Source organism: Podarcis cretensis (assembly GCF_951804945.1).
Source record: "Podarcis cretensis genome assembly, chromosome: 14".
In the NCBI taxonomy this organism is placed as follows: domain Eukaryota; kingdom Metazoa; phylum Chordata; class Lepidosauria; order Squamata; family Lacertidae; genus Podarcis; species Podarcis cretensis.
In genome coordinates this window covers 28,198,618-28,216,043 of record NC_137183.1, presented here as the reverse complement: position 1 = coordinate 28,216,043, position 17,426 = coordinate 28,198,618, and the positions used below count along the sequence as shown (strand labels likewise).

At 45.9% G+C, this 17,426-nt stretch overlaps 1 protein-coding gene across 1 annotated transcript in view; it reads left to right on the top strand.

Moving 5' to 3' along the window:
* Positions 1–17,006, top strand: part of ITGA11 (integrin subunit alpha 11) — a 90,233-nt gene extending 73,227 nt beyond the window's left edge. The window contains exons 22-30 of the mRNA XM_079953001.1: positions 1,944–2,020; positions 5,210–5,299; positions 6,323–6,413; positions 6,519–6,632; positions 7,811–7,897; positions 10,910–11,020; positions 11,918–12,013; positions 14,201–14,314; positions 15,437–17,006. Of these exons, the coding sequence (XP_079809127.1) occupies positions 1,944–2,020; positions 5,210–5,299; positions 6,323–6,413; positions 6,519–6,632; positions 7,811–7,897; positions 10,910–11,020; positions 11,918–12,013; positions 14,201–14,314; positions 15,437–15,508 (852 nt within the window). The 3' untranslated portion in view covers positions 15,509–17,006. The remainder of the gene's footprint in view (positions 1–1,943; positions 2,021–5,209; positions 5,300–6,322; positions 6,414–6,518; positions 6,633–7,810; positions 7,898–10,909; positions 11,021–11,917; positions 12,014–14,200; positions 14,315–15,436) is intronic.
* The last annotated feature ends 420 nt before the right edge of the window (positions 17,007–17,426 follow it).

Genomic DNA, 17,426 nt, shown 5'->3' with positions numbered 1-17,426 from the left:
GCAAGCAGGACCTGAGCACAAGAGCACTCTCCCCCCCCCCCCCCCCGTTGTTTCCAGATACTGGTATTAAAGTGCATTTCTGCCTCCAGTGGTGTCAACTTGAATAAAATATTGGGGGGGGGGTGACAGGTAAGCCCCATGCTGCATAATCGATCACATGATGTGACACATGTACACAATTTGAATGGCAATGTCCATTGACTGGGGGGACTGGTTCCCTCAAATATTTTAATGGGAGAGGGGCTGAGGAGTTGGCTCCTATGTCTGCCTCCAACTGTGGAGGCAAAGCATGGCCATCATGGTTAGTATCCATTGATGGCCTTTTCCTCCATGATTTTGTCTAATCCTCTTTTAAAGCTATTCAGGTTAGTGGCCAGCACTGCTTCTTGTGGGAGGGAGTTCCATAGTTTAACTAGGCACTGAGTATTTTTTCCTCATCATTCTCTAGTAGGCCGAGTCTTTGTTCCATCCCATAACGTAAAGCAAACTTATAGGAAACCGAGGCTGATGGAGCTGCAGTCAAAAATGCCTGGTGGGCACCAGGATTACTTAAAATCTGTAAATCTCATAGTGCCAACACTAGCCTGTTCCCCTCTTTTGGCAGCTTCCCCACTCATCATGCTCTTAGCTATGCAAGCTCAAGTCCGTATGCAAAGCACACGGATGGTTTAAGAGAGGCCTCTAGGTCACCTGCCTTGCATGCAGTAGGTCAGTCCCTGGCATCTTCAAGTAAGCAAAGGGTTTCTCTCTGCCGAATACCTTGGAGTGTTGATGCCAGTCAGAGAAGACAGTCCTACCCAAGATGGACCACTGGCCTGGCCCAGGAGGAGACATCTTCATTATTTCATTTTCATAACAACTTCCATCAGGATTCCTCAGCAGAGACCCTGAGAGGATGTTCAGGGCTTGAAACTATGTTGGGCAGCTGAACTCTCCCATCCTAACTCTCCTGACTCCTTAAACAGAAGAAGTTTCACTGAGCTGTCATAGATGATCTACCTGGAAAATAAATTATCCCTCATATCCACTATAGGCTGGAAGGAAAGCCTTGGAAGATCTACAGGCAGACAGAGAAGAAGTCGAAGGCAATGAGAGGCTTCCCAGATTCTAAAGAAAATGTTAAGATTGAAACATCGGCTTGGCAAGGGATTGACAGTGATGGATTTGATCTAATCACTGCGCTAAGATTTAGCCCTTGCAATAAAGCAGCCCTGTGTGCTTTTGGACCATGAAATACTATCATAATGCATCTGTATGGCCTCGAATATGTACGGCTCTGCCAAAGCAAATAGAAGCTAAAAATGGAAAATTCAGCCCTCGGAGCCCAAGGAGGGGAATTTTAATATTATAATCAGCTGTGCAGAGACCTGGGGCTTTTTTTAAAAAAAAGATGTAGTTAGAGCGGGGGGGGGGGGTTGGCAGCCAACCTCCCACTTTCAGCAAGGCAACACCCCCAGTGTAAGTGAACTGGGCAACACAATGCAACTAATCAGACTTGCTAAGTGCCTCTCCAGTCGCTGTTGCAACCAGAAAGGTAAAACTAAGGGAGCAGGTCCATAGCTCAGTGGCAGAGCATTTTCCTTGCACCTAGAAGGTCCCAGGTTCAATCCCTGGAAACTCCAGGCATGACCCTGAAGAGCTACTGCCAATCAGTGTAGACAATGCTGAGCTAGATGGAGCCCAATGGGTCTGGCTCAGAAATAGGATACTTTGAATGTTTCTATATCTTCTACATCATACACCAGGGGCGACTGATGGACCTTTGATTTGCTGATTTCAAACTGAGTTGATGGAAATGTTCGCCTAACCTAAGTTGGTCAAGTCCATTAATTTCAATTCAGTTTTATGACTAAACGTTGGCTACAAGACTCTTGTCAGATGGCTGTGGGAAATGTTCCTGAGTTGTTTTCCTTAATGCATCTGTCTGTTTTCAATCTCTGCAGGTGGCTTTTCGCCTGGATTTCGAGTTCAGCAAATCTATTTTCCTCCAAAATCTGGAAATCTCTTTGACTGCCAACAGGTCGGCAATAACATTATTTTTCTCCTTTTTTACATCCACTCATTTTCCCTCCCCACCACCACATTCTTCCCCAAGCTGTTTCCCTCTCTGATGCTTCTGAGTCAGAACAGGGAGGCTTCCGAAATGTATATATTTATCTGAGTGTCTAGCCTACCTCTTCCCAAAGGCTCAGCAGTTGGTGAATGGTGTATTTAAAAGAATGAAACTGCAGATGCTAAAACCCCAACAATTCAATAGGTCTGTGGCGCTTTCAGCAGAAACGCTAAGAGTCCCAGGTTTTTCCCAGTGCAGTCTTTTAATGTGAGGTATATACAGGTATTTACAAAAGAGACAGTCCATACAGAGTACTTACAAATGAATACTCTCCACCACAGCACCACCACACTACAGCACAACCACCATACCAACCACACCCACTGTTAAAACAGGCTTTTCTTTTTAAAACAGGTGATAGCCAATCACATTAATCACACTCCTGCTGAGTCACTCTGACTCAGCACTTCACAGAGTATTGCATCATCCTGTTGAAGCCTGCAGACTTATTCAGTATCCTGCGAATCCCAACACAGGGAACTCCGCAATGCTCTGGGTGCACAGAAATTATTTGCCATCCAAGTAAGGTGGGCAGGTTTGGGGGGCATTATGAGAGAGGCAGAAAAGCTTTTCTCTGTGAATTTTCTCCACCACATGCATGCATACTTTGGAACTCCCTGCTTATTGACAACATTGAATGTTGTCAACATTCAGTGAAACAGAAATGAAAACATTTCTGTTTAGGCAAGCCTATCCAAACATGCAGAATGCTGACATGCGTACAAACCTGGTTTTTGGCTCAATTATTTTTGAAGGTTTTATATAATGGTTTTTAACTGCTTTTTTAAAAAACTGATAATCTTTTTGTTATTTTTTTTGTAAACTGCTTTAATATCATTTCATTTACAATCAAGTTCTTCATACATTTTATGAAACAACTAATTCACCAAACCAATAAGATAGCTTACACACCTCTTATTTGTTACAATTCTATCCTGCCTTTTCTCCTAGGCACTTAAGTAGCCCCCATGTATTGTGGTCTGTTTCTTCTATTTCAAATTCTATTCCTTTTTTAAAAGGGGGGAGGGGGTCACAGATGAGAGGGAACTGAATGGGCATGGCTAGCAGATGAAGGGCATGGCTTCAAGGCCCAGCCCACCCAAACTTGCATCACTGACATTGGGACGGAAGTAAGCTTTGATGTCCCCATGCCAGAGGCAGCAAAGTGATCATTTAGCCCGTGTGGTCCTGATGCTGGTCCTCATCCTTCACATAAGTGGACTCTTGTCCAGCACGGGGTAAATCCTCGGTTCCTGCAAACTGTGGAGATTGCATACATTTATGTATACATATGCTAATAAATATCTTTGGCAGGGGGCACTGTCTAGCTGTGCCATGAAAATATACAGTGGAATACAGAGGCTGTCGTTGTTTGTGCATGCACATACACATACACACACACGCGCGCACACACACAAGCCCAATAAATGTTGTTTATAAAATTTGAGCCTTTGTGAAACCAGGTCTCCCTCACTCCTAAGAGACCCCAGGCGCTATGAAAACAAAGCTAACTTTGGCAGTTAGAAAACCCACAGTTGCACTTGTAAATCACAGCTCCCTCCCTCCATTGCCCATATGACGGCAGAGAGACCTTTTCTAGAATTGTGCCAGACCCGCTGGAGAAATTGGGTCAGGGGAGGAGAAAGACTTCACATTCCATCCCTTTAAAATGTAAATATCCCCAGTCCAAGGGGACTTCCACACAGTACCTTATTATGGGTTCAATGGTGGGTCAGTCACCATCTCTCAGTTTTGAATTTTTGCTAAAAAAGGGGGGGGGGAGAAGAGAATTAAAAGAATTACTTCCCCGTAGATGCATTTAAGGTACGGATGCTAAATTGCTATCACAGAAATGGCAGTGGAGGCGATGTTTCACATGTGGGTGAAAGTTCCTTAAACTTGGGCAGAGAGAGAGAGAGAGTAAGAGCGCTTAGAGAACCCAGAGCTGTGTCAAAAATTGGTAAGATGAGCACTTGGAAAATGACAAAAATTTCTGTTCACTTCAACTGCAGAGTGGATTAACTTCGCACAGCTCGTGAATCATGCTGTGTCAGCCAGAAATCCCCTTTTATACGTCTCTATATCCCGCTAGGCCAGCATAGTATTGGCGAGTGGCAAGGGGAAAGTTCTGTCTGCTGCCAAAGTCACTGAGAGTATAAGTAAGAAAAATTGCTACTCTTGGAAAGGGGACCAGCGCCAACCCTGGCATTGATGCCACAGAAGAAAAACTGAGCTCTCTCTCTCTCTCTCTGTATATTTATAAGTGCTAACAGCTCCTAATCCCATTCAGTAGGAACTTCTTGTAAGCAGCCTAGGTCCACAACGTTCCTCATGCAGCTGCATCTGAGCAGGCAGCTGCTTACAGCCCCTCCAGGCGCATTCACAAATAATTACGCTCATGGTGGCATCTGGACAGTTCTCCTGCATCCCATTTTCAATGCTCTTTGCTCCTGGAACGGATTTGAGGCAGACCTACTGCTCCGTTTCCTCTCTGTGTACATTTTGTAGCTTCCTGTTGAAATCCTGTAGCTGTACCCCGGGAGACCAGGGTTCTAGTCTCACTTCGCCAGGAAGCTCCCTGGGTGACCTGGGGCCAGTCAGTCTCTCAGTCTAACCCTACCTCACAGGGTCGTAGTGAGTTTATAATAATAATAATAATTTATACATACATACATACATGGTTTCCCCAGCCACTCTGGGTGGCTCCCAACACAATATTAAAAACACGATAAAACATCAAACATTAAAAACTTCCCTAAACAGGACTACTTTCAGATGCCTTCTCAAAGTCAGATAGTTGTTTATTTCCTTGACATCTGATGGGAGGACATTCCACAGGGCAGGTGCCACTACTGAGAAGGCCCTCTGCCCAATTCCCTGTAACCTCACTTCTCACAGTGAGGGAACCGCCAGAAGGCCTTCGGCACTGGACCTCAGTGTCCGGGCTGAATGATGTTGTAGAAGACACCTTCAAAAAAGCACCAGCTTGGAGGGGTCTTTGCCTTCCCATCAACATTAGCCCATTCCCTGTTAATCTGCTGGCTTCTGAGTCCTGCTGTGTCACCTAAACGACCTTCTGGTTCTTCTGTATTCTAGTGACAGCGAGGAACAGGAAAACACCAAAGAGGACAATTCTGCCCTCCTAAAGTTTCCGCTGAAGTATGAAACAGACCTGCTTTTCACCAGGTACTTCTGATGGCTTCGAGTGGAGTCTTTATAGTGCTTTGATTTGTTAACACTGAAATTTCCACCCGCTGTGTGCATTCATGCTCCTGTTTAATGGGCACTCACTATGTTTCCAGTGTGGGGGTTTTAACCTGAGTTCACACAGCATTATTAAAAATGTAGGTGTATCCTGGACTTACTGCTGCTACTACTATTACTATGAATTCCGTGTGCGGCTCTGGCTCGCCAGAGCAGCGATGTCACGCTGGCCACGTGACCCGGAAGTGTCTCCGGACAGCGCTGGCCCCTGGCCTCTTAAGTGAGATGGGCGCACAACCCCAGAGTCTGTCAAGACTGGCCCGTACGGGCAGGGGTACCTTTACCTTTACCTTTTTACCTGCCCTTCACCCTAAGGTCCCAAGGCAGATTAGAGAACATTAAAAACAATATTAGGCTTAGGCTCCAATACTTTGGCCACCTCATGAGAAGAGAAGACTCCCTGGAAAAGACCCTGATGCTGGGAAAGATGGAGGGCACAAGGAGAAGGGGACGACAGAGGATGAGATGGTTGGACAGTGTTCTCAAAGCTACCAGCATGAGTTTGACCAAACTGCGGGAGGCAGTGGAAGACAGGAGTGCCTGGCATGCTCTGGTCCATGGGGTCACAAAGAGTTGGACACAACTAAACGACTAAACAACAACAAGAACAATATTAAAAATCATTTCAAACGCCTTGCTTCTTATAAGGTACTACTGTTTGGTGTGTTGATTGGAGCCATTAAGCTGTTCCTAATTCACCTCTAGCCAAGGTGTGACCACCTTTGCATGGGATAAAGACATCCAAAGGATGTATACAAACAGAAATGAATCTGACACTAATGAAGCCCTGCTGATGTGAACTAAGGGGCAAAAGAGCTCAGCTGTGAAACATCCTCAGTGGGGAGGGGGGAAGGGAACAACTTTATTGTGCTCTAAGGCAGAATGTGAACACACCCTTAGTTGAACTATGTATGGATGAGTTTTCTCCTTTTTGCCGTTATTCAGGAGTCCCAGCCAGAATTACTACGAGGTCAAGTCAAACAATTCTCTGGAGAGATATGACAGCATCGGTCCGCCTTTTAACTGTACTTTTAAGGTAGTGGAGGAACTCTGTGTCTGAGGAACCTGGTGGGGAAAGAGGGCGAGGGATGTTCCCTTGCAGAAGGGTATTGATCTAGTGTGTGTTTGTCAACTTTCACAGCTGCAGAATCTGGGCCTCTTTCCTGTTGATGCGATGGCTATCAAAATCACAGTCCCTGTGGCCACACGGGGAGGCAATCGCCTTCTGCAGCTAGCAGGCTTCCATGTGGATGAGGTAGCTAGAACTTTTATTTGTGATTCTTAAGGAGATTTTTAAAAAATAGCCTCAAAGGAACTTTAAGGTGTGGGTTACAAATCAGGATGCTCTAGCAGGAAGCCACAATGTAGGGGTTCCCCCCAACCCCCAAATTTGATTGTGTGATCATAGCAACCTCCAAAGTTAATGTGCTGTCATGATGCTCATGCTTTCCCCTACCCCTTGCAAGCAACTTCCAGTTCTAGGATCAAACCCCTTTGGCTTACGTAAAGACTTGTGGTGCTTACCATGAAGAGCCATGGCTCAGGGGCACAACATCTAATGTGCACGCAGAAGGCCCCAGGTTTCATCTCTGGGTGGGGCTGGGAAGGCTGCCTTTCTGAAACCCTGGAGAGCTGCTGCCAGCCCGTGTCGATGATATTGAGCTAGATGGAACCCAGTGGTCTGGCTTGGCAGTCTCCTGTGTCCAGCTTTAGTGCTTTTTATAAAACTGGGCCCCCAATGGCAAATTTGGCAGGCTGTACCATCCTCCCATCCAGATGTTGTGTCATCTTTTGGTTTCCTCCCATCTGTTCTGCTAATAGTCACCCTCTTGACCCAATTATTACAGTTTTTGGCTCCGAAAGGAAGCTGTCTTAAGACTAAAGCCAGGTCATTGCTTCCTCTAACTCAGTATCTCCTACACTGACTCACAGCAGCATTCCAGGGATTTCAGGCAAGAGACGTTCCCAGCCCCACATGGAGATGCCATTGGGGATTGAACCCTGAGCCTTCTGCACCCAAGGCAGGTGCTCCGCCACTGAGCTACAGCCCTTATGCATTAATTGTGCACTCAGGGCTCCATCCACTTCCACACATAGCTGGCTGGGGAGCTATGGAAAAGATTAGGAGCCAGCAGCAGCAGAGAGCCAACCTCCCACTGGCATTTAATGACTAGCTTATAAGGTCACGGAACAATTTTCCTCCTAGAGGGACTGTTGCTGGAATCCAGGTGCCCATTAAATCACAGGGCACATTTTGTGTGCTGCCTTGGGACGGACTGGCTGCACAAATGGAAGCTGTATTTTAGGAGCAAGGATGTGCACAGGGGGAGCAAATCCCCCAAACAAACTATCCAGTCTGCGTCATTCTTTGCAGGGTGTTTCTTTGGATTTCTGTTCCCAGTGAGCTATTCCAGCTTCCCTCTTCTATTATAGGAACACATAACGTGCCACATTGGGGGGAACAACACAGATTATCGAAGGACACCTTCTGATGAGGACTTGGGGCGCCACCCCCAGCTGGTATGTAAGGCCCATCTTTCTGTGCTGGACATCTGAAAAGACAAAATCAAATCCTGTGTGCTGAGACAAGACTTGAACATAGGGCTCAAATTCTGGTCCATCTTTTATTTAAAAAGTATGCAATGTCATTGCCAAGGTATTCACAACCTGCACGGCATTTCCTGTGCAATGAATACTTTTTATGACTTGGGGGGGGGGGGAATGCCCTCCCTGGCTTTAATGTTACATAGCAAACATGGAGAATGAGGTCAGATAGCAAATTGACTTTGGGCTGATGCACTCAACCAGCCTTTCTGAACCTGGTGTCTTCAGTGGGGGCTGATGGGAGTTGTCATCCGAAATATCCAGAAGACATCAGGTTGTGCATTAGGAAGCTGCTTGACTGGTCTGGAGTGTGGGCAGCCCAATCTTGCTTAGGATGACACCTGCAAGTGATTTTCAGGCCTGTCCAAAGGAGAGGACTTCAGGGGGAGGTCATCCTAAACAGCAAGGAAACCTGAGTAGGCTGTGAGTCCCGTGCGGGGGGGGGACTCCCTTTGGGCTCAAGCATGCTCACTGGTCTGAGCAACAGTCATGATAGAGGATGGGGACCCTACGGCCCTCCAGATGTTGAAGGACTCCAGCTCCCATCATCCCTGTGCATTGGCCAAGGATGTAAAGAGGCACCCTTTTTGTTGGCATTCCCTGCCTTTGGAGCTGATGGGAGTTGGAGCCCAACAACATTTGGAGAATCACAAATGTTCCCCGTCTCAGCTTATTCCGTGCGGCAGGCTGCCTTTGGACTGCCAGCCTGGCATAAGAACATAATACGAGCCCTGCTGGGTCATGCCAATGGTCAAGCCCATCTAATCCAGCACCTTGTTCTCACAGCAGAACCTGAGCACAAGCGCCCTCTCCGCTCTTGTGCTGTCCAGAAACTGATACAGTGGTACCTCGGGTTACAGATGCTTTAGGTTACAGAGGCTTCAGGTTACAGACTCCGCTAACCCAGAAATAATACCTCGGGTTAAGAACTTTGCTTCAGGATGAGAACAGAAATCGTTCAGCAGCAGCACAGCAGCCAGTGGGAGGCCCCCTTAGCTAAAGTGGCACTTCAGGTTAAGAACAGTTTCAGGTTAAGAACGGACCTCCACAACGAATTAAGTTCTTAACCCAAGGTACCACTGTTTCCGAGCACGATTCAAAGTGTTGGTGCTGACCTTTAAAGCCCTAAACGGCCTCGGTCCTGTATACCTGAAGGAGCATCTCCACCCCCATCGTTCAGCCCGGACACTGAGATCCAGCGCCGAGGGCCTTCTGGCGGTTCCCTCATTGCGAGAAGTGAGGCTACAGGGAACCAGGCAGAGGGCCTTCTCGGTAGTGGCGCCCGACCTGTGGAACGCCCTCCCATCAGATGTCAAAGAGATAAAGAATTACCTGACATTCAGAAGACATCTTAAGGCAGCCCTGTTCAGGGAAGTTTTTAATATGTAATGCTGTATTGTTTTTAACACTGATTGGGAGCCGCCCAGAGTGGCTGGGGAAACTCAGCCAGATGGGCGGGGTATAAATAATAAATTATTATTATTATTATTATTATTATTATTATTATTTAGAAGCATTACTGCCTCTGAGAGGAGGTAGAACATAGCAGAGTGGCTAGCAACCATGGATAGCCTTCTCCTCTATGAATTTGTCCAGTCCTCTTTTAGATCCATCCAAGTGTCAGGGACTGGACTGAAGAGGACGAGGAGTGGTGGAGTTCACCCCCCCCGCCCTTCTCCTGTAGCTTCCAGAGAAGAGGAAGGCAGTCTCAAATTACAGCAGGGCTTCGAGGAAGATAACAGCTCAGAGACAGGCGAACAGAAGAGTTATGAGGTGTTAGGAGAAGGTAGAGGGGAGACAGAGCAGCTAGCTGACACGTCACTGGACAGCATAACTGAGCCCCCTTCTCCCAAAACACGACATTCGTTAAGAACAAAGGGCACAGTGACAGTTCACCATGGGCGGATGCCATAGAAGCAGGTGTTGTTGTTAGACGGGGAGGAGGAGGAGCTCAGTGTGAGCAACTCCATCACTGAGGAATGACTGGACTTCTTTGTCTTTCGTCATCATCATTTTATTTTTATGCCACCTTTCTATAGCTAAAAACAATGGTCAGGGTGGCTTACAACATCACCAGATTTACGTAATTACCAACATAACAGAAGTCATTAACAATAAACAAAACACATCAAAAAAATACGCAGCCAAATGGAAAACAATTTCCACATAAATCATAAAATCTAAAACTAAGAATACAGCATTAATATCAATCACAATTTAAAATGACACAGGTAAAAAATAAAAGCAATTTGAAAACAACAACAAAAAATGGAGCCCTCTCTGCCCAGCAGCAGCAGCAGCACTCCTTAATGGAGCCTGTCAGGCCGTGCCCCAAGCCAGGCAAAGAGAAGCAGGGCCAGGCCCTTCAGGCCCCCAGCAGGTCAGTCCTGGGCAGCACCATTATAACTGAACAAATCATAAGTAAGAACTTCCTTGTTTCCTCCCTGCTTCTTGGTGCCATCGGGGGAGGGAGAGGATTCCTCAAGCCTGACACCAAGTTGGTCACTGCCTCCTGTGGGAGTGAGTTCCATAGTTTAACAATGAAGAACTTCCTTTTATCTGCCCTGTTCTCAACCTGTGGGTCCCCAGATGTTGTTGGACTACAACACCCATCATCCCTGACCACTGGTCATGCTGGCTAGGAATGATGGGAGATGTAGTCCAACAACATCTGGGGACCCACAGGTTGAGAAATACTGTGCAGCTAAAAAGAAAAGAAAAAGTGCTTCCTTTCATCCAGCATGAGCAGGATCTGACCACCTCATTGTGGATGCAGCAAATTTGAGAGAATGCCCAGTGGTGGTCACCCACCTGCCCAGACCACTGCAGTAGTCACTTTGGTCCTACTTCCAGATGGGAGGAATGAGCCTTGTTATGGCCCTCTCCACTTCTAACTCCTTTTTTTCTTTTCTTTTTTACTCCTTCCAGAACTACAGTAATTCTGATGTGATATCCATAGACTGCAGTGTAAATCTGGCTGCCAATGGAGAAGTCAGCTTCCTCTTGCATGGAAATCTGTGGATGAAGTCACTGAGAGCTGTAAGGGCGAGTCAGCAAACAGTGTACTGTAGCTTCCAGTGCTATCCCCATTGAAGGCTGGCAGATTATTGTGCTTATGCGGCTCGGCTGTATCCCGAACTAGCCCCTGACTCCAAGGAGTTGGGCCACGAGGAAGTTTTCAAACTTCCTCTTTTCTCGCCAGCTTTTTCAGCTGCTAGTCATTCCCCGCCCGTCCCCAATGGAATCCTCCCTCTCTGCGTAGCTGGGAAACAAGATTTGTCATCCTCTTCAGTGCCACATCAACACCATTTGCTAATTACACCAAATAATGAAAGAATTAGGTCAAGCCAGGAACATCTGTGACCTCTTTTTCACTAAGATGAGTGCTGGGTGAGACTCTTCCTGGTTTAAAGAAAAGTGTTATTTTTAGCGCATCATAAAGCCAGCCAGCTTGATTTTCTGGTCTTTATTTATTTATACACACCCTTCAATAAATTGTTTTTATCTGTTTTATTTTTTTAAAAAAAGCCTAAAAGTGGTTTACAAAAAGAATAAAACAACTATTGTAAATTATCAGTTAAAAACAATTTTAGGACAACTGTTTCAAACAGGGTTTCCCAAACTTGGGTCTCCAGCTGCTTTTGGACAGACATGATTATTATTATTTTATTTTATTAAATTTGTATACCGCCCTTTACCTGAAGGTCTCAGGGCAGACATCAAGGGAGTGATGCTGCGGCACAGAAGAGTTATTTTCCCTGGTGTATCACTTGAAACATTCCAGGCAGGAAAGAGTGCTGCTCTTACAAATGACACAACCCCTGGTTTGCTCAGATCAGTGAAAAGGCCCCCCCAAACAAGCTGAGTAACCGACTAGCTGAACTGTCCACTGCTGAGCCCCCTCTTGTGACTCTTATCTTGCCCTGTCTTTTCAAGATGAAATTCAAGTCGCTGAGATTTGTGATTAACGCCGTCCTGCAGAGAGGGTTCCGCAGTGCCTTCGTCTTCAGAGAGGACGATCCCAGTCGGCAGGTGAGTAGCTTGACCACAGGCGCTCATCAGATCTCATAGAATTGTAGCGTTGGAAGGGACCCAAAGGCACATCTAGTCCAACCCCGCTGCCATGCAGGAATTGCAGCACATGTTCGAACCCTCATGATCTGGGAGGCCACAAGCAACTTGGGCAAGTAATGGTACGCACCAGACCTGGAATTTGTGTTTGGAGAAGTGTGGTATGTCGTGGGGGTGATGGATTTATTGGGAAGAAGGAAAACTTGCTTTTGAAATTGCTGCTAAGTGGGTTCAAAGGAACCCTGAAGCCTGCAGTCAAAGATGCGGTTTCTCATCCATTAGCGAACTGCATCTCTTGGCTTGCCTCTTCTCTCCTCTCAGATCATTTTGTCTCCTAATTTGATGGCAACAAAATTTGCCATTGGGTTTAGACGGTAATTGGGGAAGGGCAAATAATTTTTGCTTTCAGTTACCAATGTAACATTTCAGGTTGCATCTACACCAGACACATAGTGTGAAATAGCCATGCTTTGTTCACTCACTTTTTACAGGGCCAATAGTAAAGGTAAAGGGACCCCTGACCATTAGGTCCAGTCGTGGCTGACTCTGGGGTTGCGGCGCTCATCTCGCTTTCTTGGCCGAGGGAGCAGGCGTACAGCTTCTGGGTCATGTGGCCAGCATGACTAAGCCGCTTCTGGCGAACCAGAGCAGCGCACGGAAACGCCGTTTACCTTTCCTCTGGAGCAGTACCTATTTATCTACTTGCACTTTGACGTGCTTTCGAACTGCTAGGTTGGCAGGAGCAGGGATCGAGCAACAGGAGCTCACCCCATCGCGGGGATTTGAACCGCCAACCTTCTGATCAGCAAGTCCTAGGCTCTGTGGTTTAACCCTCAGTGCCAATAGTCATGGACAAAACATCTTCTTCTCGTGCTTTCCCTGTTCAGCATCTGCTTCCCCACCCAGAGCTCAGAAAAACTGACCAAAAAAAGCAATGAAACAGCTGTGCAATTTCCCCAGATGACCCATCATGCAGCTTTCCTGTGGGTTTCGGGCTGGTTCTGGCCTGTATAGAGTGCTCCAGCCATTTCCTTCTCTGGGGTTTGTCTCTCCTGTCTAGCAATTAACTCTCTCACTTTAACCTTCCCTTTCCAAATAGCATTGCCTTTCTATCAGCCTCCTCCTGCTACCCTTTAAACTGTGTCAAGAGGGCAGGAAGCATTTAATCCTTTCCTGCTAAGCCATAGTCCCAATCAAAATTGTCTCTTCCCCACCCCACCATATCTGGAATTGCCCACTGGGCCGCAGAATGTCATCTGGATTCCAGCAGTCTGGAAGCAAAGTTCCTGATCCACTAGCCATTCAGAGCAGAACATCAATGACTGGGTCCTGCTATGTTGCCCTTATCTGAAAGCAGCAGTTGCAAATCCAGTTTAACCCAACAGGGTAAACTGCAGCTTTTGCATCCAGCATCTCTCCTTCAGAATTAGGCCCCAATGAGGGCCCCTCATGCTCTTGAATAGACTTGTGCTTGCAGCCCTTGAAGAAGAGATAAATAAATGCATATACGACACAGAGCGGAAGAACATTATGGCATGCTCTTCGTTTCTGAAATGTCGTTGAAAAGCAGGGCACTGGTGCCCTCTGCTGGCAGCAGATGTCAGTATGTGCTTGTCACAGGTACACTTCTGCAGAGTGAACCCAAACACACATAACCAAACTTGTTTCTTCTTTTTCAATTCCATACAAATCACACCCATCACCCTGCTCCTTTGTGGATGCAAAGGGGGTTAAAAGTCGAGGGGGGTTCCATTCGAAGAGCCAGTTGGTAGAATCATAGAATTGGAAAAGATCCCATGGGTAATCTAGTTACAGATAGGTAGCCGTGTTGGTCTGCCATAGTCAAAACAAAATAAAAAAATTCCTTCCAGTAGCACCTTAAAGACCAACTAAGTTAGTTCTTGGTATGAGCTTTCGTGTGCATGCACACTTCTTCAGAAGTGGGTGATCTAGTGCAAGTTCCCTACAATGCAGGAATCACAGCTAAAGAATCCCTGACAAGTGGCCATCCAACCTCTGTTTAGAAATCTCGAATGAAGGAGGGTCCACCACCTTCTGAGGTCATTCATTCCACTGTCAGGCAGCTCTTACCCTCAGAAGGTTTCCCCCCAAAGTTGCAAGTGTTCTTGTTGTGTATTCCTCTTGCAGGTCATGTTTGAAATCTCCAAGATAGAGGAGTCCCAAATCCCCATCTGGATCATCATTGGGAGCACCTTAGGTGGTCTTCTCCTGCTGGCCCTCCTTGTGCTAGCACTGTGGAAGGTGAGTCCCTCTCCCACCAGAGGCGCATTTAGGGGAGCGCAGCCAGCTTGGTTGCACTGGGAGTTGAGCCATGGGGGCACCACAGCTATGGTGGAATGGTCACACAGTGTCACACAGGGTGCTGCTGAAATCCGAGACTCCCCCAAAGTCCGCCACTGCTCCAACCACCCCTTGGCCTGATGGGGGTTGTAGTGCACAAGCAGCTGGAGGGCACCAGATTGGGGAAGGCTGAAAACTGGCAATGGGGACCCCAATGGATGAAAGATGTTCCTCACAAAAACCAGCTTTATATATGAAGTTATTGTCTGCCAACTGCCCTTTTAGTGGGAAGACAAGAATAGGAGTTTTTAAAATAATCCATCAACAAAAATTATTACTCTCTATTCCTACCATTAAAGCAATAAATTCATTTCCATGAAAATTAGTCACACTGCTAAACATTTGGCCTTTTCCTTGTTTAACAACTAGGATTGCTATATGAGCCATGTAACAGGCAGAATCTCAGCTGATTGGGTTTTGTTCTGCTTTTTTGCTTCCCACCCACCCACCATTTCCTAGCTCAATGTTTGCCCTTTTATGCATTTGCATATTTCTTTATTCAGTTGTAAGCCAGTCTGAAGTCACTAAGATAGGATATGTCTTAATAAACAAACTAATACTGTACCATGATGTCACGTAATGATTAGTGAGTTTGGGCTGGTCCTCATTGTTGCCTGTTCTATATTCTGATATTGTGTACCCATTAATTCCCCCATGTCCGAGAGCTTTTCTCATCCTTCTACAGATCGTGGAAATGCGATCTTACCTGCTATACTGAACTCATTTAAGCAAAATCTCCTTTTGGATTTTCCACACATCCGAGAAGACCCGATTTGGCAGGTGCAATTGGATTTTCACAAGGCGCAGCTACGGAACTACAAGAAAAGCTCTCAGACCCAGGGGAATGAATTGGGACATGATACAGTCAAAATACAGGTCAAGCAGAAATATAGGCGAGTCCTGAGTTTGAGATGCAGCTGGATGAGGCAGGGAGCCTCAGCTACATGTGACCTATCAATACTGCTATTAATGCCTGGCATATAAATTAATGGTGGGTTTTTCTTTATCTTCCTTTTCCTGCAGCTTGGCTTTTTTAAAAGTGCTAACCGCAAGAGAGACGCAGCCCAGAACCAGAACACCAAGGACTTGGACTGAGGCTTCCATCTCCCTAAGTGACTCACTTGGCTCCTCAGAGCCAAGTTTCCTTTGCAATGATGAGATCCCTCAACACCCCTTCCACCTCTTCTCATGAAAGCAAACCCAACTGCTCAGTGTTACCTGCAAGGGGCAAGATGCAGCTGGCTAAAAAGGGACTTCAAACTGGTTTTAATTGCTTCCTTCAGCCTAAGACACTGGAAGCTACGCAGCAACGGCCAGGAGAGTAAATTTACAGGGACAAGGGACCTTCAGTGGCCATCGCTTTCTTAAAAATGACAAATCTTGGCTCCACGAGGCAGACAACTACCATGCCAGAATAGCTCTGCAGTGATCTTAAAAGCCTCTGAGCTCCAGTCCTTTTTATCCGTTCGTGGCACAAGCATATCTCACTGGGGAAAGCTTTTCACCCCACCAAAAAAAGGGGAAAAAACCTGGATCTGCATGGATACCAGCAGCAGCAAACTTGTAATGGGTCTTCACATATTCTTTTTACAGCAACTGCTTATTCAAGATGCCATGGGAGAATGAACCAGACCGATATATTCTGCACAGGTGGTCTTCAAGAAGTTGAGATATCAACACAGCATGCCTTTGAAACAAATGGCGTTGCCTTTACAAAATAGTGCAGCATTTGAAATCATTTGAGGATGGGAGGTTCTTTCTGGACCAGAGGACTCTGTAGCAAGTTAATGCTTTAAAAAGCAAGATCCATTCATGTTATCCATAAAACATGTAAGAGGCTGGGTGACTTGAATGAAACAGAAGTTAACTTGCAGGTGGGGACACATGTTCTCTAGCTATTCCCTTAATTGTCAGAAGAAAGGGACTGCCGCAAGTAAGGGGCACCGTGTGTTTATCTATGAATGAAAAAAGTTACTAGATTCTTATCCAATGCTCTACACCAAATGTTTATGAAGAGCCCAAGCAGGATATAACACACTGGGCACTTATTCTGTACATGAAACTCCCATTCATTCCAAAGGGGTGGGTGCAGGATACATGCCCAGCTCAGAGCCAGACCGTCCGCCACTCTGCAGTGCCTCTCCCAGTCTCTAAATGGAGCAGATGAAGAGAGAGATCTTTATTGCCTTCTTTTAATGCACTGAACACAGATACCGACAATTGTAAGCACCTTAATGCAAGCCTTCAATCCTCAGCTGTATATACTTTTTCTGAAAATGTTTACCTTTCTTGTTTTTGAAGTCGACTAAAGCAAACCAGTTTGAAGTGTTTCCCATCAAGTTGTGCAATTTCCAAAAGCAACACATGGAAAATATGTACTATATGTGTATATACTTTTGTACGATGGAAATGTTTTAATTTGACCCTTTTTGTTTCTTTTGCATAATAAAATTATTTATGCTATTGTGAATATTAATGGCTGAAAATGAGAAATCAGTTCCACCGAATGCAGTAACCTATGTAAAATGCTGTAGCAGTAGATTGTGGTTTGTGGGATTTTGTAAAAAGAAAATTAAAACTTTTTAAAGTGAAAGTTTTAGATGCAGTCATTTGTCTAAGACTTTTTTTTTTAAGGAACTAGGAATTTTGCCTTTTGGTTGGAGAAAACCCAAATGCACACTGACATTCACTAGGTGTTTTGGATCATAGCTCCCACCAGCCTGTCACCGTGACTTTGCTGTCTGGGGCAGATAAGAATTGTAGTCCAGAACAGATGGAGGGCACCAGGTTGGTGAAGGCTGCATTAGGAGCAGCCTGACATTAACATAGCTGCAACTATTTTTAGTTGTCATAGCAAGGACACTTAACTGAAGTATTGGCAGTGCAAAATTGTACTCACAGAAAGGGAAGCAGAGACAGACACATTTGACCCTGGGAATCTCCCAAAGTGCTAGAAGTCTGTCTGGTTCAATTCACCAGCAAACGTTTCCTTCAGGAAAGCCAACCCCAGTTA